Source organism: Oncorhynchus mykiss, chromosome 5 (genome assembly GCF_057628025.1).
Source record: "Oncorhynchus mykiss isolate SJ-2025 chromosome 5, ASM5762802v1, whole genome shotgun sequence".
Classification (NCBI taxonomy): domain Eukaryota; kingdom Metazoa; phylum Chordata; class Actinopteri; order Salmoniformes; family Salmonidae; genus Oncorhynchus; species Oncorhynchus mykiss.
The window spans coordinates 61,028,720-61,052,923 of record NC_143026.1 but is presented as its reverse complement, the minus strand read 5'-3'; the positions used below and the strand labels follow the sequence as shown (position 1 = coordinate 61,052,923).

The window sequence follows — 24,204 nt, the reverse complement described above, 5'->3', positions numbered from 1 at the left end:
CGGAATTACAAGGCAATGTTTCTTAAACTTACAGAAGGCAAATCATTTCTCCAAAGCTAAATATTCATTTTGATAATAGTTGGCAGGAGTCTTTACTTCACATTGTGTTTTTATGTTTTTCTATTACCTACATACCTTTTCTGGTAATGTTGTCTCTGTTTGACTTGAAATCAAAGGTTTTGCTTGTTCCAAATTTTTGGGATGGAAATGGTTGAAAAATGTATATGCCTTCATTTCTCAAATATAGACTGTTAGCTTTAATTTGACATGCTCCTATGTACTTCACATGTTGATGCTCATAGGTCCTTTTACAACAAATGCCCACGTGTAAATCTGGTGTCTCAAGTTGACCTTGAGCCAAAAGCTATTGGCATCACCTTAACAAAGCCAGTCTCATCTGGTCAAAGAGCGAAGGAACCGTGGCATTTTCTAGTATAGCACAGCTCCATGCCAGTCTCTCCAGTCTGCCACTGTCAGCTTGTAGGAGGAGGCTGTGAAAGGGACTCTCTTCAATTAGATATACAGCTCCATTAACTAAAAGCTTTTCAAAATGTCTGCCTTTTAACTTCCTATCAATTAGCATAGTCTTAAAACCATTCCTGTACATTTTGTTAGGCGACATTGCGTTTTTATGTTGCTTGTGTTACTCATCATATTACTTTTCAAATTTCTTTGGCTGTCTTGTGGTCGACCATAAAATGCTGCCAAACGCTTGAGATGGTTAGTGTCACTTCCCTCAGGAAATCACTGATGTCTGAGTTTCCAGCCTGAACAGCTTCTCCACTGTTTCTGCTTATTGAATTTTTAGGGTTCATAATGTAGTACTACTGGAGCTCTGCCAATGTGGAAATGTAATCATCCATGAATGGGAAGACGACGTGTTTAACAGAGTGGGTGTCTGCGTGCGTTTCTTTAAAAAAAACATCTCTGTCGACCAAAAGTTGTCTTGTTATTTCGACCAATCGATTGGTACAAATACCTCGAGGGCGCCGGAGATATAGATAACCAGAAGAAAAAAAACCTGACCCCAGCTATTCTCCTGCTGGCTTTCTCAGATTCTTCCATTACTCTCCTGAAGTTGCTGGTAAATTGGCATTCCACATGAGAAAGGTAACCTATTATCTTACCATTTCTCCCAATCTGCGTGCCAGTTATGGTTTTCATATGCAAATTTCAGACAGTCAAGTACTTACAGGAAGTTAACAGGTAGGCCTATTTTATGACGTTTCCATTGGATCAGAGCATGACATTGTCCCCGTCCTCAGTGAAGGTTGCGTACCTGTGCAGAGCGGTTGTCAAGGTAGTGAGTTTGTGTTTATACAGGATGTACCGCCTAAATCCACCTACCATCAACAAATCATGTCAATGCGGAGCTATACAGAGCCCCCTCCGCATTGCTACAAACTTTGGGAATCGCATGGTGACGCGGTATGTAGCTTGTTTTGCGTCACACCCCCTCTGACCACATTTTGGGATCAAGCATAAATTGGTTTTAGGTCTATGCCGCCGCAATGGATTAGTTCACTGAGATGGGCGCATATCGTGTGTGTGTTAGTCGAGCAGTAACACATACAATCTCAGATGACCAACCGCTTAATAAATCCTCTTAGAGCTACCCCCCTACTTTTTTCAATTTCTGCCTGAAGACATACCCAAATCTAACTGTCTGGAGCTCAGGCACAGAACCAAGGATATGCATATTCTTGGTACCATTTGAAAGAAAACACTAAAGTTTGTGTAAATGTGGGAGAATGTAACACAATAGATCCTGTTTAGATAATACAATGAAAGACATTTTTTTTTCTTGTTGTATCTTTAAAATGAACAAGATAAAACAAACATTCAGATAGGATGATGGGGACAATTTCAGTGAAAAACATGAGGGCAACAGTACTTGTGCAAAGTTTCAGAATAACTTCCAAAATGAGTGTGCTACATGACATTTATCATGAAGTCACCCAGGTGTCCCACACAAGTAGCCCAAATGTACCCAAGTGGCCAAATTGGTGAAGTTATACATTTTGAATGGAATAACTATATACAAAATACCAAAATGGTATTCTAACACACACCCCCCAAGAATGGAGAAAAAACCTGAAAAAAAATATATACACATTTACAAAATAACACTTTCAATATTTGGAAGACCCTCAGTCCTCTACACAATATTATGCTGCTGATGCCAGGTGCCATAGCACATCCATGCCTGCAGAAATACATTTGGGCAGATGAACACCACTTGTGGCAGGAGCTGGATGAACCAGTTTCAGTGGGGGATGGACACCGTGGCACTGGGGGCTTCCATTCGGAGTCAGTGTCACTGTGAAAGAAAATGTTCAGTTAGAATAGTTTCACACATGAGCCCTGTATCAACAGGTATAATAAACAGATATGAGTACGGGGAACATAAGGTTGAATATATTATTATAGACCTGCTAGAGCTACTGTCTCATTTATATTATGACAGACCAGCTGTATCTGTCTCCATTTCACTTTGGCCATTGTGGGCCTGCCCTCCCCTCAACAGCCTCAAATAGGCTATTTCATTTCACAAATAATATTTTATATTATTAATTTCAAACAACGGCATTAACAAGAGAAGAACTTAACAGTCCAAAACGATGTCTCCCTCCGTTCAAAAAATATTCCTCCATTTGTGAATCGCTAAATGAATCATCCTCGATCAATTTCTTCTTAAATTGTGTGTACATCTAGATTGACATTTTCCTGACTTAGTCGCCATACTGATTGATACAGTGCCTTGCGAAAGTATTCGGCCCCCTTGAACTTTGCGACCTTTTGCCACATTTCAGGCTTCAAACATAAAGATATAAAACTGTATTTTTTTGTGAAGAATCAACAACAAGTGGGACACAATCATGAAGTGGAACGACATTTATTGGATATTTCAAACTTTTTTAACAAATCAAAAACTGAAAAATTGGGCGTGCAAAATTATTCAGCCCCCTTAAGTTAATACTTTGTAGCGTCACCTTTTGCTGCGATTACAGCTGTAAGTCGCTTGGGGTATGTCTATCAGTTTTGCACATCGAGAGACTGAATTTTTTTCCCATTCCTCCTTGCAAAACAGTTCGAGCTCAGTGAGGTTGGATGGAGAGCATTTGTGAACAGCTGTTTTCAGTTCTTTCCACAGATTCTCGATTGGATTCAGGTCTGGACTTTGACTTTGCCATTCTAACACCTGGATATGTTTATTTTTGAACCATTCCATTGTAGATTTTGCTTTTAATGTTTTGGATCATTGTCTTGTTGGAAGACAAATCTCCGTCCCAGTCTCGGGTCTTTTGCAGACTCATTCAGGTTTTCTTCCAGAATTGTCCTGTATTTGGCTCCATCCATCTACCCATCAATTTTAACCATCTTCCCTGTCCCTGCTGAAGAAAAGCAGGCCCAAACCATGATGCTGCCACCACCATGTTTGACAGTGGGGATGGTGTGTTCAGCTGTGTTGCTTTTACGCCAAACATAACGTTTTGCATTGTTGCCAAAAAGTTCAATTTTGGTTTCATCTGACCAGAGCACCTTCTTCCACATGTTTGGTGTGTCTCCCAGGTGGCTTGTGGCAAACTGTAAACTACACTTTTTATTGATATCTTTAAGAAATGGCTTTCTTCTTGCCACTCTTCCATAAAGGCCAGATTTGTGCAATATACAACTGATTGTTGTCCTATGGACAGAGTCTCCCACCTCAGCTGTAGATCTCTGCAGTTCATCCAGAGTGATCATGGGCCTCTTGGCTGCATCTCTGATCAGTCTTCTCCTTGTATGAGCTGAAAGTTTAGAGGGACGGCCAGGTCTTGGTAGATTTGCAGTGGTCTGATACTCCTTCCATTTCAATATTATCGCTTGCACAGTGCTCCTTGGGATGTTTAAAGCTTGGGAAATCTTTTTGTATCCAAATCCGGCTTTAAACTTCTTCACAACAGTATCTCGGACCTGCCTGGTGTGTTCCTTGTTCTTCATGATGCTCTCTGCGCTTTTAACGGACCTCTGAGACTATCACAGTGCAGGTGCATTTATACGGAGACTCAAGCTCATTACCATAACGCAACGTTAACTATTCATGAAAATCGCAAATGAAATGAAATAAATATGCTAGCTCTCAAGCTTAGCCTTTTGTTAACAACACTGTCATCTCAGATTTTCAAAATATGCTTCTCAACCATTGCAAAACAAGCATTTGTGTAACAGTATTGATGGCTAACGTAGCATTTAGCATTAGCATTCAGCTGGCAACATTTACACAAAAAAACAGAAAAGCATTCAAATAAAATCATTTACCTTTGAAGAACTTCAGATGTTTTCAATGAGGAGACTCTCAGATAGCAAATGTTCAGTTTTTCCTGAAAGATTATTTGTTTAGGACAAATCGCTCCGTTTTCTGCGTCACGTTTAGCTATGAAAAAACCCCTGTATCCAGGATTGTGTAAATCTATCAGCAAGCTCATTAGCATAACACAACGTTAACTATTCATGAAAATCGCAAATGAAATGAAATAAATATGCCATCTCTCAAGCTTAGCCTTTTGTAAACACTGTCATCTCAGATTTTCAAAATATGCTTCTCAACCATAGGAAAACAATCATTTGTGTAAAAGTAGCTAGCTAGCGTTAGCATTTAGCGTTAGCATTAGCGTTAGCATCCAGCACGCAACATTTCAACAAAAACATAAAAGCCTTCAAATAAAATCATTTACCTTTGAAGAACTTCTGATGTTTTCAATGAGGATACTCTCAGTTAGATAGCAGATGCTCAGTTTTTCCAAAAAGATTCTTTGTGTATTAGAAATAGCTCCGTTTTATACATCACATTTGGCTACCAAAAAAAATCTGAAAATTCAGTCCTCAAACCGCAAACTTTTTTCCAAATTAACTCCATAATATCGACTGAAAACATGGCAAACGTTGTTTAGAATCAATCATCAAGGTGTTTTTCACATATCTCTTCATTGATACATCGTTCTTGGACACATGGTTTCTCCCCTATATCAAATGGAAAAGTACGAGCAGCTGGCAATTGCGCACCGAATTCCACGCAGGACACCAGGCGGACACTTGGAAAATGTAGTCTCTCATGGTCAATCTTCCAATGATATGCCTACAAATACGTCACAATGCTGCTAAGACCTTGGGCGAACGACAGAAAGTGTAGGCTCATTCCTTGCGCAATCACAGCCATATAAGGAGACAATGGAAAACAGAGCTTCAGAAATTCTGCTAATTCCTGGTTGATGCATCATCTTGGTTTCGCCTGTAGAATGAGTTCTGGGGCACTTACAGACAAAATCTTTGCTGATTCTGAAAGAGTGTTTTCTTTCCAAAACTGTCAAGAATATGCATAGTCGAGCATCTTTTCGTGACAAAATATCGCGCTTAAAACGGGAACGTTTTTTATCCAAAAACGAAATAGCGCCCCTAGAGATCTAACAGGTTAAAAAAGTTTGAAATATCCAATAAATGTCGTTCCACTTCATGATTGTGTCCCACCTGTTGTTGATTCTTCACCAAAAAATACAGTTTTATATCTTTATGTTTGAAGCCTGAAATGTGGCAAAAGGTCACAAAGTTCAAGGGGGCCGAATACTTTCGCAAGGCACTGTATATAAACAGCTGAATATGCGCTTTACCAAAACAATGCTGTGTGCAACATGCGTTGCTCCTTCCGGTATGAATCGTTATTGCGAATGAACCTCTTTACGCTGGAGTTTACTACATGGGTTGGTCTTCCAACACAAACATTACATATTGCCGTTTACCTCAGCTCATTGGCTATCTACCCAGCTAGATTTCAAGACGATGAGTGGTCATTGGGTTAAAATACAGTCAATCAACGAAACAGCGGGCAAATCATTGGTGCACAATGATGTCATTACTTGTTGTCTTCAAATCGGTTTCTTTCAGTCAATATGTCCCGCGAAATGACCCATCAGGTTTGGTTGTGTTACAAACAAAACAGTTGATTGCAATGAAACCAAACATGACTGGAAAAGTCACGTTTTACTGTGTGTATTTACCTCGAATGTGTCGTCAAATGGAATGAGACGGAATTCACAACACAAGCGGTTCACAAAATGTTTCGTGTTAGGCTATAAAAGTGGATTTTATCAAACAAAAGACCATTCATTGTGTAACAATGAGCATTGAGATTGCAAACAGAGGAAGATTGTCAAAGGTAAACAATTTATTTTATTGCAGTTTGTGATTTTGTTACGCCTGTGCTGGTTGAAATAGTTGTTTATGGGGCTCTATCCTCAGGTAATTGCATCGTATTCTTTCGCAGTAAATCTTTAAAAAAAAAAAAATCTGACAACGCAGTTGGATTAGCAAGATTCTAGGCTTTCGAAACACGTGAGACACTTGTATTTTCATGAATGTTTAATATGACTATTTATGTAGCGATCACCGTATGTTCTCGAATTTCATCCCGTTACCGGGTTCCGTGCGCAGCGAGGTTAATGACCAAACAATCGGCCTGTTGACTAATTGGGTCAGCCCTAATTTGGAGGCAGATGCTGAGGTGACAATATCATTTGACCTTTGCTGCTAACAGTAAAGTTTCTGTGGTGGTGCTATTTTTAGAGTAGGCCTTTCATGTGACAGCTACTGTAGGGATGTTGAAACATGAGTCATTATTATTATTATTATTATCATCCCATTAACTTCTCACATTTAGGCCATGCATGGGTGTCTGATCTGTGTCCAATGAACCCAAAGCCAACAGAAATCCTCACTAGTGGAAAATCGGGACATTCCATTGGGGAAATCAAATGTAGGCCAACTTTATGGTCAGGGAGATTTGAGACTGGGTTCTAGAAGCAGAAAACCAGAACATTAGTGTGTCAGATGGACAGTGGCACAAAACTAAAACTTGAATGTCAGTCAACAGTTTGGTTGTACTGGCCCCTACCCCTTGGTATAGCCTATATTTAGTCAGCATCTAATGACATAACCTTAAAATAAATATAGATGTTTACTTGAACAAAGAACCTTAAATGCATTGCATTTTCATCTATTATCAACATTTTAAAGGAACTAATAAATCCATTTTTACTCAAGGTGTATTTTTCTAATTATCTTTCTCAAACTTTTGAATATTGTTCCATACAATAATCTTAGCTCTGAATTTAGTTATTCTACTGATATTACTCAACCATTAAGTGGAGGGAAGGATTTAGAATTCCCTTGATGGTAGTGTAAATTGCTTGATTCAAATAGTTGACGGATCTTTCAAATCCACATATTTGAAAAATAAATAATCATTCAGAACCAGTTTTCAATTGCCTGCCTATATGCTGTGATGCAAGTCACATGTCCACTCCAACTGCTTAGTCCAAGAGACACAGACGTTTGGAGTTTATACACACTCAAAATGCTCAAATCCAAGCTTTCCCTGTTGGCTGTGAGTCTTTCGTTTAAAACCAACATAATGCCATTGTGGCAAACTGTTTAGGCCTTTTGCGAGGCTGCAATAGGAAACTTCCACAATCTGGAATAGCTCAATGTCTTTCATTTAGCCTAAATTGAACTATTTTCTTAATTGAAGACTTTATCCCACATAGGGTCGTTTGTACTTTTAGCGTAGATGTGGCTAACCGTTTGCACCACAGCTCTTGTTGCTTTGTCAGCTTGTTTTCTTTCACCATATGAGCTTCAATGTAAAACTGTCTCTAAAAACAATTGTCTTCCTGTGCTCCCCAGGTGCTGGGTGGTGAGAGAACAGAAGGCAGTGTGGACGGCATGCTGAGGCGACTACACCTGCCCCAGAATGAGTGTCAATGATGGCGAAGGTGGAGCAGCTAGCAAAGATGGGCGGGCCTACAGCCTGCAGGTTTACCCACGGCTCTCAGCGGACTGCCCACCTTGCTGTTCCCTCAAGGTGCCCAAGGATGCCACGGCTGCCTCTGTCATCCAGGACGCAGCCTCGGCCCTGGGTGTGGACCCGCAACGCCTCTACGTGCTGGCCGAGGTGAAGGAGTGCGGCGGGGAGGAGTGGGTGCTGGAGTCGGGGGACCTCCCCGTCCAGAGGGTCCTGCTGTGGCCTCGCAAAGCCCAGGAGCAGCACCCCCAGAGCGAGGGCTTCTACTTCGTTCTCCAGGAGAGGAACCGCGACGGCACCATCCACTACGTCCACCTTCCCGTCCTCTGCAAGGAGCAGGAGGCACAGAGGTTGGCGGCCAGAGGCTTCCTCCCCCCGCGCCAGGAGGACTTTGATGACCTGTGCAACCTCCCAGTGCTCAATGAGAGCAGCATCCTGGATAACCTGCGCAACCGCTTCCACAAGAAAAAGATCTACACCTATGCCGGGTCTATCCTCATTGCCATCAACCCCTTCAAGTTCCTACCCATCTACAACCCCAAGTACGTCAAGATGTACGAGAACCATCAGCTGGGGAAACTGGAGCCACACATCTTTGCCATCGCGGACGTGGCCTACTACGCCATGCTAAGAAAGCGGGTAAACCAGTGCATCGTTATCTCTGGGGAGAGCGGCTCAGGAAAGACGCAGAGCACCAACTTCCTCATCCACTGTCTGACTGCCCTCAGCCAGAAGGGCTATGCCAGTGGAGTGGAGAGGACCATCTTGGGTGCTGGGCCTGTGCTGGAGGTAAGACTTTTTGTACGCATGTGCAATAGGGCTGGGAATTGCCAGGGACCTCACGATACGATGATATCTTGATACTTAGTTGCCACATTTGTACTGCAATTCTCACCATTCGAAATGTATTGCGGTTCGATATAATTTTTTTATTTGATGTTCCAAAAATGTTGCTCACTATAGGCTATGTCTGCTGCAGAGCAACAAGATAGCATTAGAACATTTTTGTTTTGATACGTCATGGAAATGAAAGGGCTGAAAACATGTTGGCTCGCTATTTAAAAAGATGGCTAAGAGTTTTGGTGCATGTACAGCCGACTAGCACTAGCACTACCTAGCAAGTAAAAAATAATATTGATGTATCGTCCCCCCAAAATATTGTGATCTGTAACGGTATCTTTAAAACATTTTTTTTATCTGATCACTAATGTGCAATGAAGTTGGAGCTCATACCTAATATCATACCTCGTCTAGCAGGATGTCTGTGTGGTTGCAATGGGGTTAAGGATGTGTGTTTCTGACTCTCTGTCAATTGGTGTATGTGAACACTCATTCCCCATTATTTGTTCAGTCTCAGTCAAGGTTAGCAAGGAATTAAACCCATTGTGAATTTTTTTTAGCTGAGATCTCATTCCCAAGGCAGAGGATTCCTCTTCACAGGTGACTATTCTTGTCATGATGCATAGAAGATGCATGAGCCTGCACTCTGTCCACATGCATAATGCACGAAGCATGACGAGCATCAAACCTAGTTTTTCCAGAGGACTTTTGAGATGCTTCCCTTGTCAAATGTGTTTTCCTTGAGCCAGGAGTTGGAGATCTGTTAGTCGTCCGTCATGTGACCTGAAAGAGGATCTGAGGCTGATGTAGATGTGTGCAAAAGGAAGAAATGAAAGAAGATGTGGAGATATTGTCCCAGGCATCAGTTTAACCCTTTAGAAAATGTTTGTAAATATTCTCAAACAACTCCAAATTTTCTGGGTCCTGAAGAAAGATTTACTTAAATGATATGGTGTTTACGCATTCAACTTTGGCTTTCTGGCAGATGACAAGCTGCTATATCTGAATGTTTTTGCTCAATGATCCTGCTTTGTGATATACCCCCTCTGTTCCATATCCATATTGGGGCGGCAGGGTAGCCTAATGGTTAGAGCGTTGGACTCGTAACCGATCTGTCGTTCTGCCCCTGAACAGGCAGTTAACCCACTGTTCCTAGGCCGTCATTGAAAATAAGAATTTGTTCTTAACTGACTTGCCTAGTTAAATAAAGGTAAAAAAAAAAAGGTTAATATATATAAATGTTATGTGAGAATAGAGTGACGACTAGGAGTCATCGTCAGTTATGTTGAACAGCTGTGCAAAATAAAGGAAAGCTCATGGAAATACTTTCTAGACACAAGCTTTAGAATATCTCTGATTACTCTAGAGCTCCCATGTGGTTCATTATAATGTTCCAGCTTGTAGTCTAGAGCAAAATGAAATTGTACATTCTAATTGGATCACACACGTTATTGCAGAACAATGGCTACCATTCATTACCTATAATTGGAACATTTGAATCAATCAAGTTTAGGCCTACTGTAATACAAGTTGCAACAAGGGAACAACTAGCCGCATAGAGCAAATTGTGTGTGCCTGTGCATCATCAGTGTTTTGGATCAGGTCTCATCATGACCCTTTTACAAATAGGATTGTAGTAATGATCTTAACACTGCGGGATGTAGCCTATTTGACCTGTGGCCTGACAGGCTGACTATACTGCTCGTGTCGTGTGCGCGAGCGTTGCAAAATAAATGTAGATATGTATTATACAATCATTGCACCCACACTGCTCGCGCGTACCAATGAGTGTCTGCGTTGCCAAGGGCTAAAATATAAGTCGGTTCTATTTGTGACGAAGATCGCGCTGCAAGTCCTGCCTCTCCCATCTCCTCATTGGTTTATAGAAGCAGGTACCCACTTGCCATCTCCTCATTGGTTATACCCACGTGGGTGATTGAAAGATGAACTGTGTTGTCGGTCGTCGTGGTAATACTATGAAAGTTTAGATGCCAATCACCATATAAGTTCAATGAAGAAGAAGCCTGGAAGGAGGAGAGATGACTAGAAACGATTCGGTTAACCGTTTTATGTGTGGATTAATTGTCGGAGTAGAGGACCTTGTGCATTTCAGGTAAAATAACAACTCAATGTTTTATATCCCAGGACAAATTAGATAGCAACAGCAAGCTAGCTAAATAGGACAAATTAGCTAGCAAGGGCAAGCTAGCTAGCTAAATTGCTGTACATGTTTAATACATTTCGACCTGTCCCCAAATTAATGTAATTGGTTCAGTTTGTTTTTCTATTTTAACCTGCGTGTCGTGATTGCGCTTGTTGTGGGGGGACAAAATAAATGTATGCACAATGGCGCACGAGCGCAGCCGGTTTGGGTTCCATGTGAATAATGTGTTGTCAGTGAACTCTGGGCCCTTGGTCATGTGACGTTATGAAGCACTTCCTGTTAGAGGTGGTAATCGGACTGAGTCAGTCACAGGAGGACAGGCATGCTCTTCTCTGGGCCCCAGGCATCATGTCACATCTGAGTCCGCCTGGACATCCCAACACACATTTTTATTTAACTATGCAAGTCAGTTAAGTTAAGAATTCTTATTTACAATGACGGCCAAACCCTAAACCAGACGACACTGGGCCAATTGTGAGCCGCCCTATGGGACTCCCAATCACGTCCGGTTGTGATACAGCCTGGAATCAAACCAGGGTCTGTAGTGCCGCCTCTAGCACTGCGCCCCCCGGAAGCCCCGCATACCAGCTAGCAGAACTCCCTGCGTTTAACACACGCTCAGATCAATGGTCCTGTGTGGCTCAGTTGGTATAGGGTTCTGGGTTAGATCAGAGACACACAACTCAGCAGAATTGCCAAATGTCTAACCCAGATATCACACACACTGGTCATTGATTGTAAACGAGTGTGGAGCAAGTGCTGCTTTGGTGTTTAACTAATGGGCCCCAGCTCTAATATGGTATCAAATCCCTCTCACATACTTCTGTTTTATTCCTCAGTAATGTGGCTAAAAATAGGTCATAAACTGTCAAAGGCCTCAGGAGGAATGCAGTTTATTGGAAGTAAATGCAGCATTGTAACTTATCGGTATTAAATTCTCAGACCCCTTTGAATTCTAACAGTGTTCATTCTGGTTTCACACTAGAATGGCAGCATTTCTGTGTGAATGTCAACTGGTCTGGTCAATTTACTGCACTGCAGAATAGAATACAGTATCTGGCACACTATCCGTCAAACTTTCAGCTCTCTGCAATGCCTCATGACCCTTTTACAGGAGAGACTAGTCACTGCGCAATGTTCTAAGGCAGCAGCAAGATGAATAGATGGTCCCAAGGCTTTGGTTGGAGAGAACTGAAGATTTTTTCCCCCCCTCAATCAGCAGTCCTTGTCGCTTTGGCAGGCTGGATGAGGCTGGTTCTCTCTCTGCTCCATACAGCCCTGCTGCTTCCCCAGGCCTGTGGTCTGACGGGCAGACTTAGACTGGCCCGTGAAACAATCGAGACCCAATTCCTGCAGGACTCAGCCAGGACCAGATGCTCCATCCTGGCTCCGCCGTAACAGCCTTACCAGCCCTTCGGTAAAGCGCACAGACCTGTGCAAGCACCTACACACACACCGTTTCCTCTTGCTCTTGCAGAAGGCTCTGCAAGGTTTTTTAGAAGGCATAGCAAACTTTCTGCAACAAGCCCACATGATGGCTGACATGAAATTGAATTTTACAGAGGAAGTAATATCTTCTTAGAAGTTCTGTGTTCCTGTTTTTCAGACAAGTCTTACCGTTTCCTCTTCCAACAATTCCAACTAATGACTTAAATATGAGATTTCTTTCAATCTTTACATTTTGGCATTTGGTTGCATTGGCTCCTTTTTCTTGGAGGCAGTCAAAGTTAGACTGGGTAAAAGGTAAACTGTTTCCTCTCTGTCTGGGCTCTGAAGCTGTGCGGAATCTCTTCAGCTTTTGTCGCATTTTGATGAGGTGAGATCATTGGCGTGTAGCGTGACTCTTTAAATTACAGTGTGCTTTGTGGACTAGCTTAGCTTTTAGACAGCATTCAACATTTACCTCTTAAACACAACTCAATCATTTACCGCTTTCCCGTTGCCCAGTCACTTTATCCCTCCCTATATGTACATATCTACCTCAACTACCTCGTCCCCCAGCACATCGACTCCGTACTGGTACCCTGTGTATATAGCCAATTTAGCGTTACTCATTGTGTATTTATTCCTTTTGTTCTTTGAAAAAGAAAATCAACCTTTTCTCTTTTTTTTCTTTCTGCATGGTTGGGAAGGTCCCGTAAGCATTTCACGGTTAGTCTACACCTGTTTGGTATGACGCATGTGACAAATAAAATTGGATTTGCTCGATTACGTAACGGCCTATGAGTATCTGAACTTTAAAAAAAAAGTGGATTTGTCAGTTAAGCCGAATACATCTTTAGACTTTACCGTGAAACAATACTCCCTCTAATTTTCTCCGGCACTGAGAAGATTTCAGGTCTGCTGAGCGTAAACTTGAACGTTGTGAAAATTCTGGCCAACTGCCAGCGTGTGTTTTCTGTGAACACTGACGCTGTACCCTCTAAGTTAGTTTTAAGTGGATATGTAGGCTAATGTGGTTATTTGATCATAATGTAGGCCTACCTGATTGGCTGCCATCAAAAACAATGGAGAAAATGCATCCCATAAGATTTTAACATAGTAGTTCTATTTCCATCATTCAGTCTACAGTAGCAGCCAATGTGTGGTGTTCAATGTAGGCCTACATTCCATGAGACTTTTGAAGAAAAACATGCAGGGCTTGACATTAACCTGTTTATCTACTTGTCCTTCAGACAAGGAGGTGAATGAAAAGGTTGTTGTGTGATGCAAGAACCCTTTACAATAAAACATATATTATTTCCATACCCTTATTACAGAGAATCAGACAAATTATGCTACCCTCTGCCTACTGGCTACTTAGCTTTTCAAAGATGTCTAGAAATGTACATGTTTTGTGCTCTTGCAGGAAGCAATCCTCTATAACTGGGCTAATAACTCACTAACTAGCAAAGGATATGAACTATGTGTACACGTGGCTACATGCAGCTCTTGCTTTGATCTCCAAACAAGCACATCTACTCATGACCGCTCATGCTTTAAACACAGTCCAGTTCAAAGTAAATGGCACATCCATATATGGCAATGGTCTATTTGCATGTAATCCTACTGTAACTCTGACTGTTTTTGCTGCACCGGTCTGTATAGAGTAGTGTGTCAATGCAATAAAATCCTACTCCTATGCGTTCTGCCTACAACAAAATCTCTTGCAGTTTGTTTTGGTATGTTGCATTGAAACGGGCAAATATTGCATTGACTTGATCACAATTGCCACAGTAAAGGGAAATGTGTTTTTATTTTTTAGCAATTAGGTTTGTGCAGTGAGCTATTGGCCAAATACATTATCACCGCAGATTGGCTTTGCTTGAATTTCCCTGCCAATGCATTGTTCGGGACATTTTTTTTAAATTATATTTTTCAAAATTTGAGGTTGGCTATATGATCACACCGGTAATAGATCTGTTATATTACTTGTGAAGCACAGCTTAGGGAGCATACATTTTAAATAATTAGCTTTTTATTGCAGGAACAGTCTCCGCAGAGGGAGAGGGCAGCAGTGGTCTGCCTCTCAACATCCCTTCGCTTTCCTACACTGACTCTGACCAAAAAAGGGACACGGCCTTCCAGTTGATGGCCAAACTCAAGTCGCACCGCATTATTTCTGCCTCATGCACAAATTCGTGTTACTCCTATGAACAGAGAAAGTGAAATATTCCTTGCTATTAAGAAAGACCCAAGCCGCTAACAACAACGCAAGCATATAGATGTACTTTCCTATTAATTCGTTACTGCTGCAGTGCATGTTGTAGCACTAAGTGGAAATGGGAAGAAGGCACATTTTATGGCTTATAAAAGTGTTGAATTCAAAGTGAACTCAATCATAAATCAGCATCTCTTTTTTTGTATTTGTTGACAGTCTCTCTCTAGTCATGGTTTTACCATTTTGAAATCTCACAGTATCAACTTTGATGTAGCTTTCTTTTATGCCTGCCACATTACTGCAGACACGGTCATCTGAGCCATCTGATTGGCCAGCGGTAGGCCTATAGTGCACTTGATTTGCTCTCTGGGCCCTCCTGGGAGGCAGCGTTTGTACCTTCCAAACAAATGAAATGGTTCAAAATGGCCTACCTGGCGCAGGGCAGTTGAATCGAGTGCACCTACTGCCAACAGCCGGAGGCAAAAAATGATTTGCCTGTAGATGTAGATTTTTCTTTGTCACTCCTGTATGTATACACACTAAACATGGAAACATTTTATAGAAAATTAGCTGCAAAATTCTCTCCACCAACAAGAGGGGTGTGAATAGTTTCTCATGAACAGTGCTTGTGCGTATAGAAATATAGGCGTGTGGGGGTGGCTGTTCTCTAATGTGGGAAGGGGGGCCTTGAGTGAAAAGGTTTGGGGACCCCTGTACTGGAGTAGAAGGTAGTTGGGGTAATTTAGGTAATATCTACATTTCGGTTAGGTGATTGATTTGAAGTACCATGTACATGTAGGTTTAAAGCAAAAGGTCCGGGTAGCTGTTTCATGAACTGTTCAGCAATCTTATGGCTTTGGGGTAGCCGCTGTTCAGGGACTTTTTGGTCCCAAACTTGGCACTCTGATACCTCTTTCTGTGCGGCAACAGACTGACATTGGTGGCTGGCTTCTTTGACAATTTTTAGGGCCTTCCTCTGACAGGTCCTGGGTGATAGGTAGTGCGTACAGCCCAGTACGCACTACCTATCACCTCTGTAGGGCCTTGCAGTCTCTTGCCTCAGTCCAATGTGCACAAACTGAAAGCCTGCTCTAAAACTTGATTTGTTCACACAACTGGTTATACAGGTACCTCTGGTTCACCTGTGTGTTCTCTCATGTGCTTTGAAGAGCTGTTTTAGACTGGTCCCTTTTACAGAGAGCCTGATACAGGAAGATGTCACTGCTCCTGTTCTTTTATTCATGTGTCGTATTCTCACTGCAGGGCTAAGACTTGAACATAAACAATTGCAGTAGAACGTTTAACTCTTGAGGTAATTTTGGCTTGCATACTTTTGACACTGAGGTAGATTTGAAGGTTTGTTTTACTGCGAATAACCACTGGGTGATTATCAGTACACACCATCTCTAGATCTGCAAGTCAAGTCTAAACAGTATACTGTGTGCTGACAGTGTTCTCATGCCACGCCTGTATTATTAGCTTAGACTTTCAGATCAACTCAGTTAATCTTGTAATATAACATGCAAGAGCACACTTATTGTTTTTTGTCACGTGCAGCAAAAGTTCCTATCCCTCTGCAGGAGAGTTTGTATTACTGCAGGTTTTGCTCAGGGCTGGTCACACTGTATGACATCATTGTGGCTCAAATAGCACTGTGTGAATTCTGCCCTGGGCTCAGGAAGCTAGCCATCTACCCACCACCGCTCCTCCCCTCAGCCTCCAGTCTGAGACCTAGCCTTAGCCAGCCAGACTGTCGCCCATTTCTTTATCTTTACTCTCTGTGAGAAGTTTTTGCATAAAAACATTTCTATGGCTTAGTGTATATGCCGTTCCATGAAATGAGTCCCTTTTTGGTTAGAATAACTTTTGATTTAGACCTAATTTTAGCATTCGGTCATAAGGCGCAGAAGTTCAACTTAATGAACTTAGCAACAAAACTGACACGTGCGCAACTATGGGGCAAACCAACTGAGTTGGCTTATTGTTGACAACATGTAAACTATATTTTGTCTCAATGTTTATTAAAAACAAACATTTGCACAATGAGCACATTTTTTCTTTCAAATACATTATGGTTGTTGGTTAGCTAGCTAGCGAATGTTTGGTTTATAGGGTGTCGGAAAATGTGCTTTTGTGAGGAAATGTCACTTACGTTATAAGGCTTTTTACCAAGACACATATGATTATTCATGTTCTGAATCGTTCAGCGGGATCTTTCTCTAACATAGCATTAACATTATATCCAAAATCTCAGGTTCCCTAACATAACACATCCCATAATAAGCATCGAGCTCTGTTAAGATCACTGCCACTTTCTCGCAGTAACTTTTGAGAATTTTACATGTGGTGGTCATCTGCGACAGTTATAAAGCAAAAATTGTCATGACACAAGCTAAATTAAAAGGGAAAGGCTTTTAATAAAATAAAGCTTGCGGTACGCTTAGTGCTCTGTTGACATTTCAGATATAAGCTTGTTTTTGTGTAATCATTAATGAAATGAGTCACTAATCACATTAATTAATTTAAAAGCAACATGTAACAATTTCAAAGATTTTCCTGAATTAGTTTATATAAGGAAATCAGTCAATCGAAAAATAAATTAATTTGGCCCTAATCTATTGATTTCACATGACTTGGAATACAGATAAGCATTTGTTGGCTACACATTCATTCATTCATTCATTCATTCATTCAGATCAATGGGTGACATGTCTAGGGAGTATGCAGGCCATGGAAGAACTGGGACATTTTCAGCTTCCGGGAATTTTTTTACAGATCCTTGTGACATGGGGCAGTGTTTTATCATGCTGAAACATTGTTGATGGCGGTGGATGAATGGCATGACAATGGGCCTCATGATCTTGTCACAATTTTTCTGTGCATTCAAATTGCCATTTAAAAAATGGAACGGTGTTTGTTGTCCGTAGCTTATACCTGCACATGCCATAACCCCACAGCCACAATAGGGTACTTTGTTTACAACATTTACATCAGCAAAACTCACCCACACGACACCATATACGTGGTCTGCGGTTGTGAGGCAGGATGGACGTACTGCCACATTTTCTAAAACATTGGAGAGGCGACTTATGGTAGAGAAATTAACATTCAATTCTCTAGCAACAGCTATGGTGGACAATCCTGCAGTCAGCATGCCATTTGCACGCTCCCTAAAAACTTGAGACATCTGTGGCATTGTCTTATTTTATCGTCTTATTTTCCCCAGCACAAGGTACACATGTGTAATGATCAAGCTGTTTAATCAGCTTGATATGCCACACCTGTCAGGTGGATGGATTATCTTGATAAAGGAGAAATGCTCACTAACAGGGATGTATTCAAATTTGTGCTATTTTTTTTGTTGAGAAACTACTTTTTTGTGCCTGGAATATTTCTGGGAAATGTTATTTCAGCTCATGAAACATGGGACCAACACTTTACGTGTTACATTTTATTAAACAGAACAACAATATCTTCATAACTGACTGTCATAGAAACAAAATAACTAGGGCTTTACAATGATGGTGAAAACTTGGAGACATGTTTGGGTTAAGTGGGAGAAAATCTTCCTAGAAGTCAAAGGGTGCACAGATGGACAAAAGTCTGAATGTTGGTACTTTGGCAAGTCTTTATTCATTTACAAAATCTGATGTATTGAATTTTCCATGTCTATATTAAAGGTTACTTCATTAAATATTACAGGCTTTTAAAATGCAATGTTGATGTCAGGGTGGGAATTCAACAACAGCCACCAGCCAAGTGCTGGTAGGACTCAAATGTGACCTCTTTTTGGATAATACAAATTAGTTGGTTCATTGATTTGATTGGCTGATGGGCCGGCCTAGCAGAACGCCCAGAGTTAAGCCAGGTTTTAAGTTCTACCAGACTCTGAGCCAGTCTAACCAACCATACCCACCCCATGCCACACACAGTCTCCAAGCCCAGAGACAGGAACCTCTTATTAGTGGGCTAAAACTGCAGACTCTAACAGGAAGCAGCAGTTTTATGCTACAGGAAGAGCTAGCTGCAGGAGCCTCCCCTCGCCATTGGCCAATCGGCCCACTAGGCGTGTCGACAGACGCCGCATTGTTGCTCAGGAAGTATAGAGGAGTCGCGGCCATTCTGGGTGCCTATTGTTTATCTCCCAGCCTGCCTGCGTTTTCACTCTTCCTTGGCTATATTTGGTTAGGCTGGATGCCCGGTGGCACTACAGTGGGTTGGTGGTGTGGGACTCTGGCTCCCTGGCATGACACACAATGGCCTCAGCTCCTGTAAGACCAGTTCTTTTGTTTTGGCCATTCATCAGCAGCTACGTAGCAATTTGTCATTCATCTACTGTGAGCTCAGCTACGTCAAATTAGCCTAGCTCTCAAGGGGTGTGATTGTTTGCTCATATTGTAGGTCATATTTGTATTCTTGCACACCATACTAGTTGACTCTTCTCCGGTTAGGAACATAAATGGCTGTCTTATTTTCCAAGTTACCAGCACAGGTTCTCAAGTAACAGGCCAGTTGTACAGTATTCATGGCATTGACCACAGACTTTCTTGATATGGTGCCCTGGGTGTGGCTCCTGGAAATGGGACCAGTCTGGTGAACCATGGCATTGGAGCGAGACTCCCTGCAGCCCTGCCTGGCTCCAGTACACTGGGTCCTGTACTAATATGTGGCTAGTCATCCTCTGACTGCAGTAGAGAAGATGCATATTGAAGCAATTTAACCGGAGACCTCTCCAATCAAATCTCTTTCTTATTTCCACTGACCTGGCATTCAACCCCTTTTTTTTGTTTATTTTCTACTCAAGGCAAATGAGTGCAGCTTGTCTGTAAGATTACTAAGGTCTGTTAACGTGTTTATCTGAGATAGGGTGGGTTCTTTTCCAGCATTGATTTCTGCACAGTTTTACAGTGCAATGATATCCCACAATGTATAGTGATTCACACAGTTAGAAATGATCATTCTAATTCGATGTGATTCACACAGGGAGACCCTTATCACATGCCACTTTCAGTACTGAATCCCCATCAATGTTCTCTAAGCACTAACACTGCCTAACACTACACATACAGTCGCATAACAAAATGAATGATTGGATGCTCAGTTGACCTGTGCCTGGATACCTTTGTCTGGTTAGCCATAGAGATGACCTGTAGCACGGCCAAACCTACAAGATAAGTTGCAGAGTTATATTTAACTAGCATCAATGTCCCACAGACAAAAATGAATTAATTTGTTTGTCTGCCACAAATAAAAAAATGTCATAATCACTTTTTTAATAAATCGTAAAATGTATTAGTTTCACATACGGTCATGAGGGTTGGCAACTATGCCACATAAAATTACAAATAGTTGAACAGATTTTTAATGTCCCAAAATCATGGCATCGGCTTTATGAATTGATATACAAAACAACAATTCTCGCTTTGAAAGAATGCTCAGTATATGGGGTATTCAACTGTCAGACCGGTGCAGACTGCCACGCGGAAACCTAATATTTTGGTGCTGTCCACCGGTGGCTTGTTTTTGGAGTCAGGTCCAAGAATTGTGGTCATGCCATAATATCCGGGTGCGGTTGGATCTGCAAACTGTATTGATGGGGGACTTAAAGGACCAGTCAGTAGGAAATATTGTGGTTTTTGGTAAAATGTTTATTTTTGGGGCAATTTGGGCGCAATGGGGGAATGCAGTGCGAGAGGAAATTGTAGAATTAGGATTTATTGGGAAAGATGGGTTGATCTGTGACTGTCTGAAGGGTGGAATTGATGAGTGTTGGAAAAATGATGTACAGTATAAACGTTTGAGGTCCTCCAATCAGGGGTGAGGGTGGGGAAGGGATTATTTAATATTTTGTTTTTCAATTATGTTTTGTGATTTTGGTTTCATGCTGTGAGTGGTGTGTGCTGGTCCTGGTAGTTAAGAGTGCGCTCGCTTCCATGCTTGGTTTTTCCCGCCCTTGGAAAATCCCTTTTGGCCTGGGGTGGGGCATTGCTTTGCCGTGTGTGTGCGCACACACACTACCAGTTGGACACATCTACTCATTCAAGGGTTTTTATTTTTACTGTTTTCTACATTGTGGAATAATAGTGAAGATATCAGCATTATGATATATCGCATATGGAATCATTTAGTAACCAAAAGTGTTAAACATTTCAAAATATATTTTGAGATTCTTCAAAGTAGCCACACTTTGCCTTGATGACAGCGTTGCACAGTCTTGGCATTGTCTCAACCAGCTCCACCTGGAATGCTTTTCCTTCACTCTGCGGTCCTCCCAAACCATCTCAATTGGGTTGAGGTCGGGTGATTTGTGGAGGCCAGGTCATCTGATGCAGCACTCACCACTCTCCTTCTTGGTCAAATAGCCCTAACACAGCCTGGAGGTGTGTTGGGTCATTGTCCTGTTGAAAAACCAAAATGATACTCCCACTAAGCACAAACCAGATGGGATGGTGTATCGCTGCAGAATGCTGTGGTAGCCATGCTGGTTAAGTGTGCCTTGAATTTTAAATAAATCAGACCATGGCACCAGCAAAGCACCATCACACTACCACCTCTGTTTCACAGTGGGAACCACACATGCGGAGATAATCTGTTCATCTACTCTTGAGTCTCTCAAATACACGGTGGTTGGGACCAAAAATCTCAAATTTGGACTCATCAGACCAAAGGACTGCTCGTGTTTCATTGCTCGTGTTTCTTGGCCCAAGCAAGTCTCTCTTATTGGTGTTGCAGCAATTCGACCATGAAGGCCTGATTCACGCAGTCTCTGATGCGTGTGTTACTTGAACTCTGAAGCATTTATTTGGGCTGCATTTTCTGAGGCTGGCGAGTAATGAATTTATCGTCTGCAGCAGAGTTGAACTGAACTTGAGGAAACTTTCAAAGTTCTTTAAATTCTCTAGATTGACTGATCTTCATGTCTTAAAGTAATGCTTATTTGAGCTGTTCTTGCCATAATGTGGAGTTTGCCCTATTTGGTAAAAGACCATTTAACAAGGCACACCTGTTAATTGAAAGGCTTTCCAGGTGACTACCTCATGAAGCTGGTTGAGAGAATGCCAAGTGTGTGCAAAGGTGTCATCAAGGCAAAGGGTGGCTACTTTGAAGAACCTCAAATATACAATCTTTTGATTTAACACTTATTTGGTTACTACATGATTCCATATGTATTTCATAATGTTGATGTCTTCACTATTATTCTACAATGTAGAACATAGTAAAAAATAAAGAAAAACCCTTGAATGAGTAGGTGTGTCAACTTTGGACTGGTTGAGTGTGTGGGGAGCCAGCATGCAGGCATTCTGACCCCTTGACTTTTTCCCCACATTTTTGCTAAGTTACAGCCTTTTCTAAAATGGATGAAATTGATGAGGGGGGCATAACAATCTACACACAGTACCCTATAATGACAAAACAAAAACTTGTTATTACTTTTTTTTTTTAAATAGTTTTGCAAATTTATTAAAATGTAATACTGAAATATCACATTTACATAAGTATTCAGACCCTTTACGCAGTACTTTGTTGAAGCACCTTTGGCAGAAATTACAGCCTCTCGTATTCTTGGGTATGATGCTAGAAGCTTGGCACACCTGTATTTGGGGAGTTTCTCCCGTTCTTCTCTGCAGATCCTCCCAAGCTCTGTCAGGTTGACTGGGGAGTGTTGCTGCACAGCTATTTTCAGGTTTTTCCAGGGATGTTCGATCAAGTTGAATTCCGGGCTCTGGCTGGCCCACTCAAGGACTTTCAGAGACTGGTCCCGAAGCGACTCCTACGTTGTCTTGGCTGTGTGCTCAGGGTCGTTTTCCTGTTGGATGGGGAACCTTCGTCCCAGTCTGAGAACCTGCTCCAGAGTGCTCAGGACTTCATCAAAGATCTCTGTACTTTTCTCCATTCATCTTTCCCGCGATCCTGAATAGTCTCCCAGTCCATGCCGCTGATAAACATCCCCACAGCATGATGCTGCCACCCATGGTGCCAGGTTTCCTCCAGACATGACGCTTGACATTCCGGAAAGAGTTCCATCTTGGTTTCATCAGACCAGAAAATCTTGTTTCTCATGGTCTGAGTCCTTTAGGTGCCTTTTGGCAAACTCCAAGTGAGGGTGTGTCATGTGCATTTTAATGAGGAGTGGCTTCCGTCTGGCCAATCTACCATAAAGGCCTGATTGGTGGAGTGCTGATGAGATGGTTGTCCTTCTGGAAGGTTCTCCCATCTTGCTCTGTCAGAGTGAGCATCTGATTCTTGGTCACCTCCCTGACCAAGGCCCTTCTCCCCCGACTGCTCGGTTTGGCCGGGCAGCCAGCTCTAGGAAGTGTCTTGGTGTTTCCAAACTTCTTTCATTTAAGAATGCCACTGTGTTCTTGGGGACCTTCAATGCTGCTTAGATTGTTTTTGCTACCATTCTTCAGATCTGTACCTCGACACAATCCTGTCTCAGAGCTCTACAGCCAATTTGTTTAACCTCATGGCTTGGTTTTTGCTCTGACATGCACATCTGTGGGACCTTATATAGACAGGTGTGTGCCTTTCCAAACCGTGTCCAATCAATTGAATTTACCTCGGGTGGAAACGTTGTAGAAACATCTCAAGGATGAGCAATGGAAACAGGATGCACTTGAGCTCAATTTTGAGTCTCATCGCAAAGGGTGTCAATACTTATGTAAATATGGATATTTGTTAATTAATTTTTGCTAATTTATTAAAAATAATCAAACCTGTTTTCACTATCATTATGGGGTGTTGTGTGTAGATGGCTGAGATGTTTTATTTAGTCCATTTTAGAATGTCTCACATAATGTGGAAAAAGTCGATGGGTCTGAATACTTTCCCAAGGCACTGTGTGTGTGTGTGTGTGTGTGTGTGTGGTTTATTTATTTATTTATTTATTTATTTATTTATTTTATTTATATATAATTTAGTGTTTTGTCATTATTCTCGTAAGTACCATTTTGGTTGTTGTGGTATTGGTGCTATCACATATCAGCCTCAGGTTATGCAGATAGAGCCTGACTCTTAGTGTCAATGCATTTCCTATGAATGTGGAAATGTTCGTCGTAATAAGCAGCTTAGGAATCTATTGTGCATGTAGCCAAGTGGTTGTGAGGTCAGAGCCTGGCGGTGATACTGGGAAACAAATATCAGTCATTTAAACCAAGGATCTTTCTTCTGAGATGCCTGTCCGTACAATGACGATTAGCGTGTAAGGCTGTGATTAGTAAGGAGAAGTGGTAAGTCTGAGGTGGCCCGCTAAGGGACTGAATGGGGAACTGAGCCTTGGGCTTCTGTAGTGGAAATATACAGGGGGGCCGGCTGCCAGGGAACGCTAGAAAAAGGAGCCAGTCAAGACAGTCAGGCGTCGTATATTAAATGTGTGTGTACACTCTCGCTTAACACTGTGGAATCTTAAAATCATCTCCCCCTCCTTTCTCTTCCTCTTTCGATCTTCTACCTTTGCTTTTCCTCGCTCTGTTCCCCCAATCCCCTTGCTCTCTCTCCATCTGCTTTCTCTTAACCCCCTCTTTCTCCATTTAACAAAAAGGGGGGGGGTCAGCCTTTTATTTCGCTCTGCTTGGGTAGCCAAGCCGTTGAGCCACTTCCTCTTAACTGATGTGCCTCTCAACCAATCACAAAGGCTGCATAGAGGGCTGTTTGAATGTGAATGGTGCTGTGACACATTTTAGCATTCCCTCCATGGCAGAGAGACTGAGCACAGGGAAGCGT

At 41.9% G+C, this 24,204-nt stretch overlaps 1 protein-coding gene across 27 annotated transcripts in view; it reads left to right on the top strand.

Annotated features, from left to right (window-relative positions):
- LOC110524184 (unconventional myosin-IXb) overlaps positions 1–24,204 on the top strand; it is a 95,347-nt gene that overhangs the window by 33,164 nt on the left and 37,979 nt on the right. For all 27 annotated transcript variants that reach the window (XM_090235413.1, XM_090235416.1, XM_090235410.1 and 24 more), the window contains one exon: positions 7,720–8,626. In XM_090235413.1, the coding sequence (XP_090091539.1) occupies positions 7,787–8,626 (840 nt within the window). In that variant the 5' untranslated portion in view covers positions 7,720–7,786. The remainder of the gene's footprint in view (positions 1–7,719; positions 8,627–24,204) is intronic.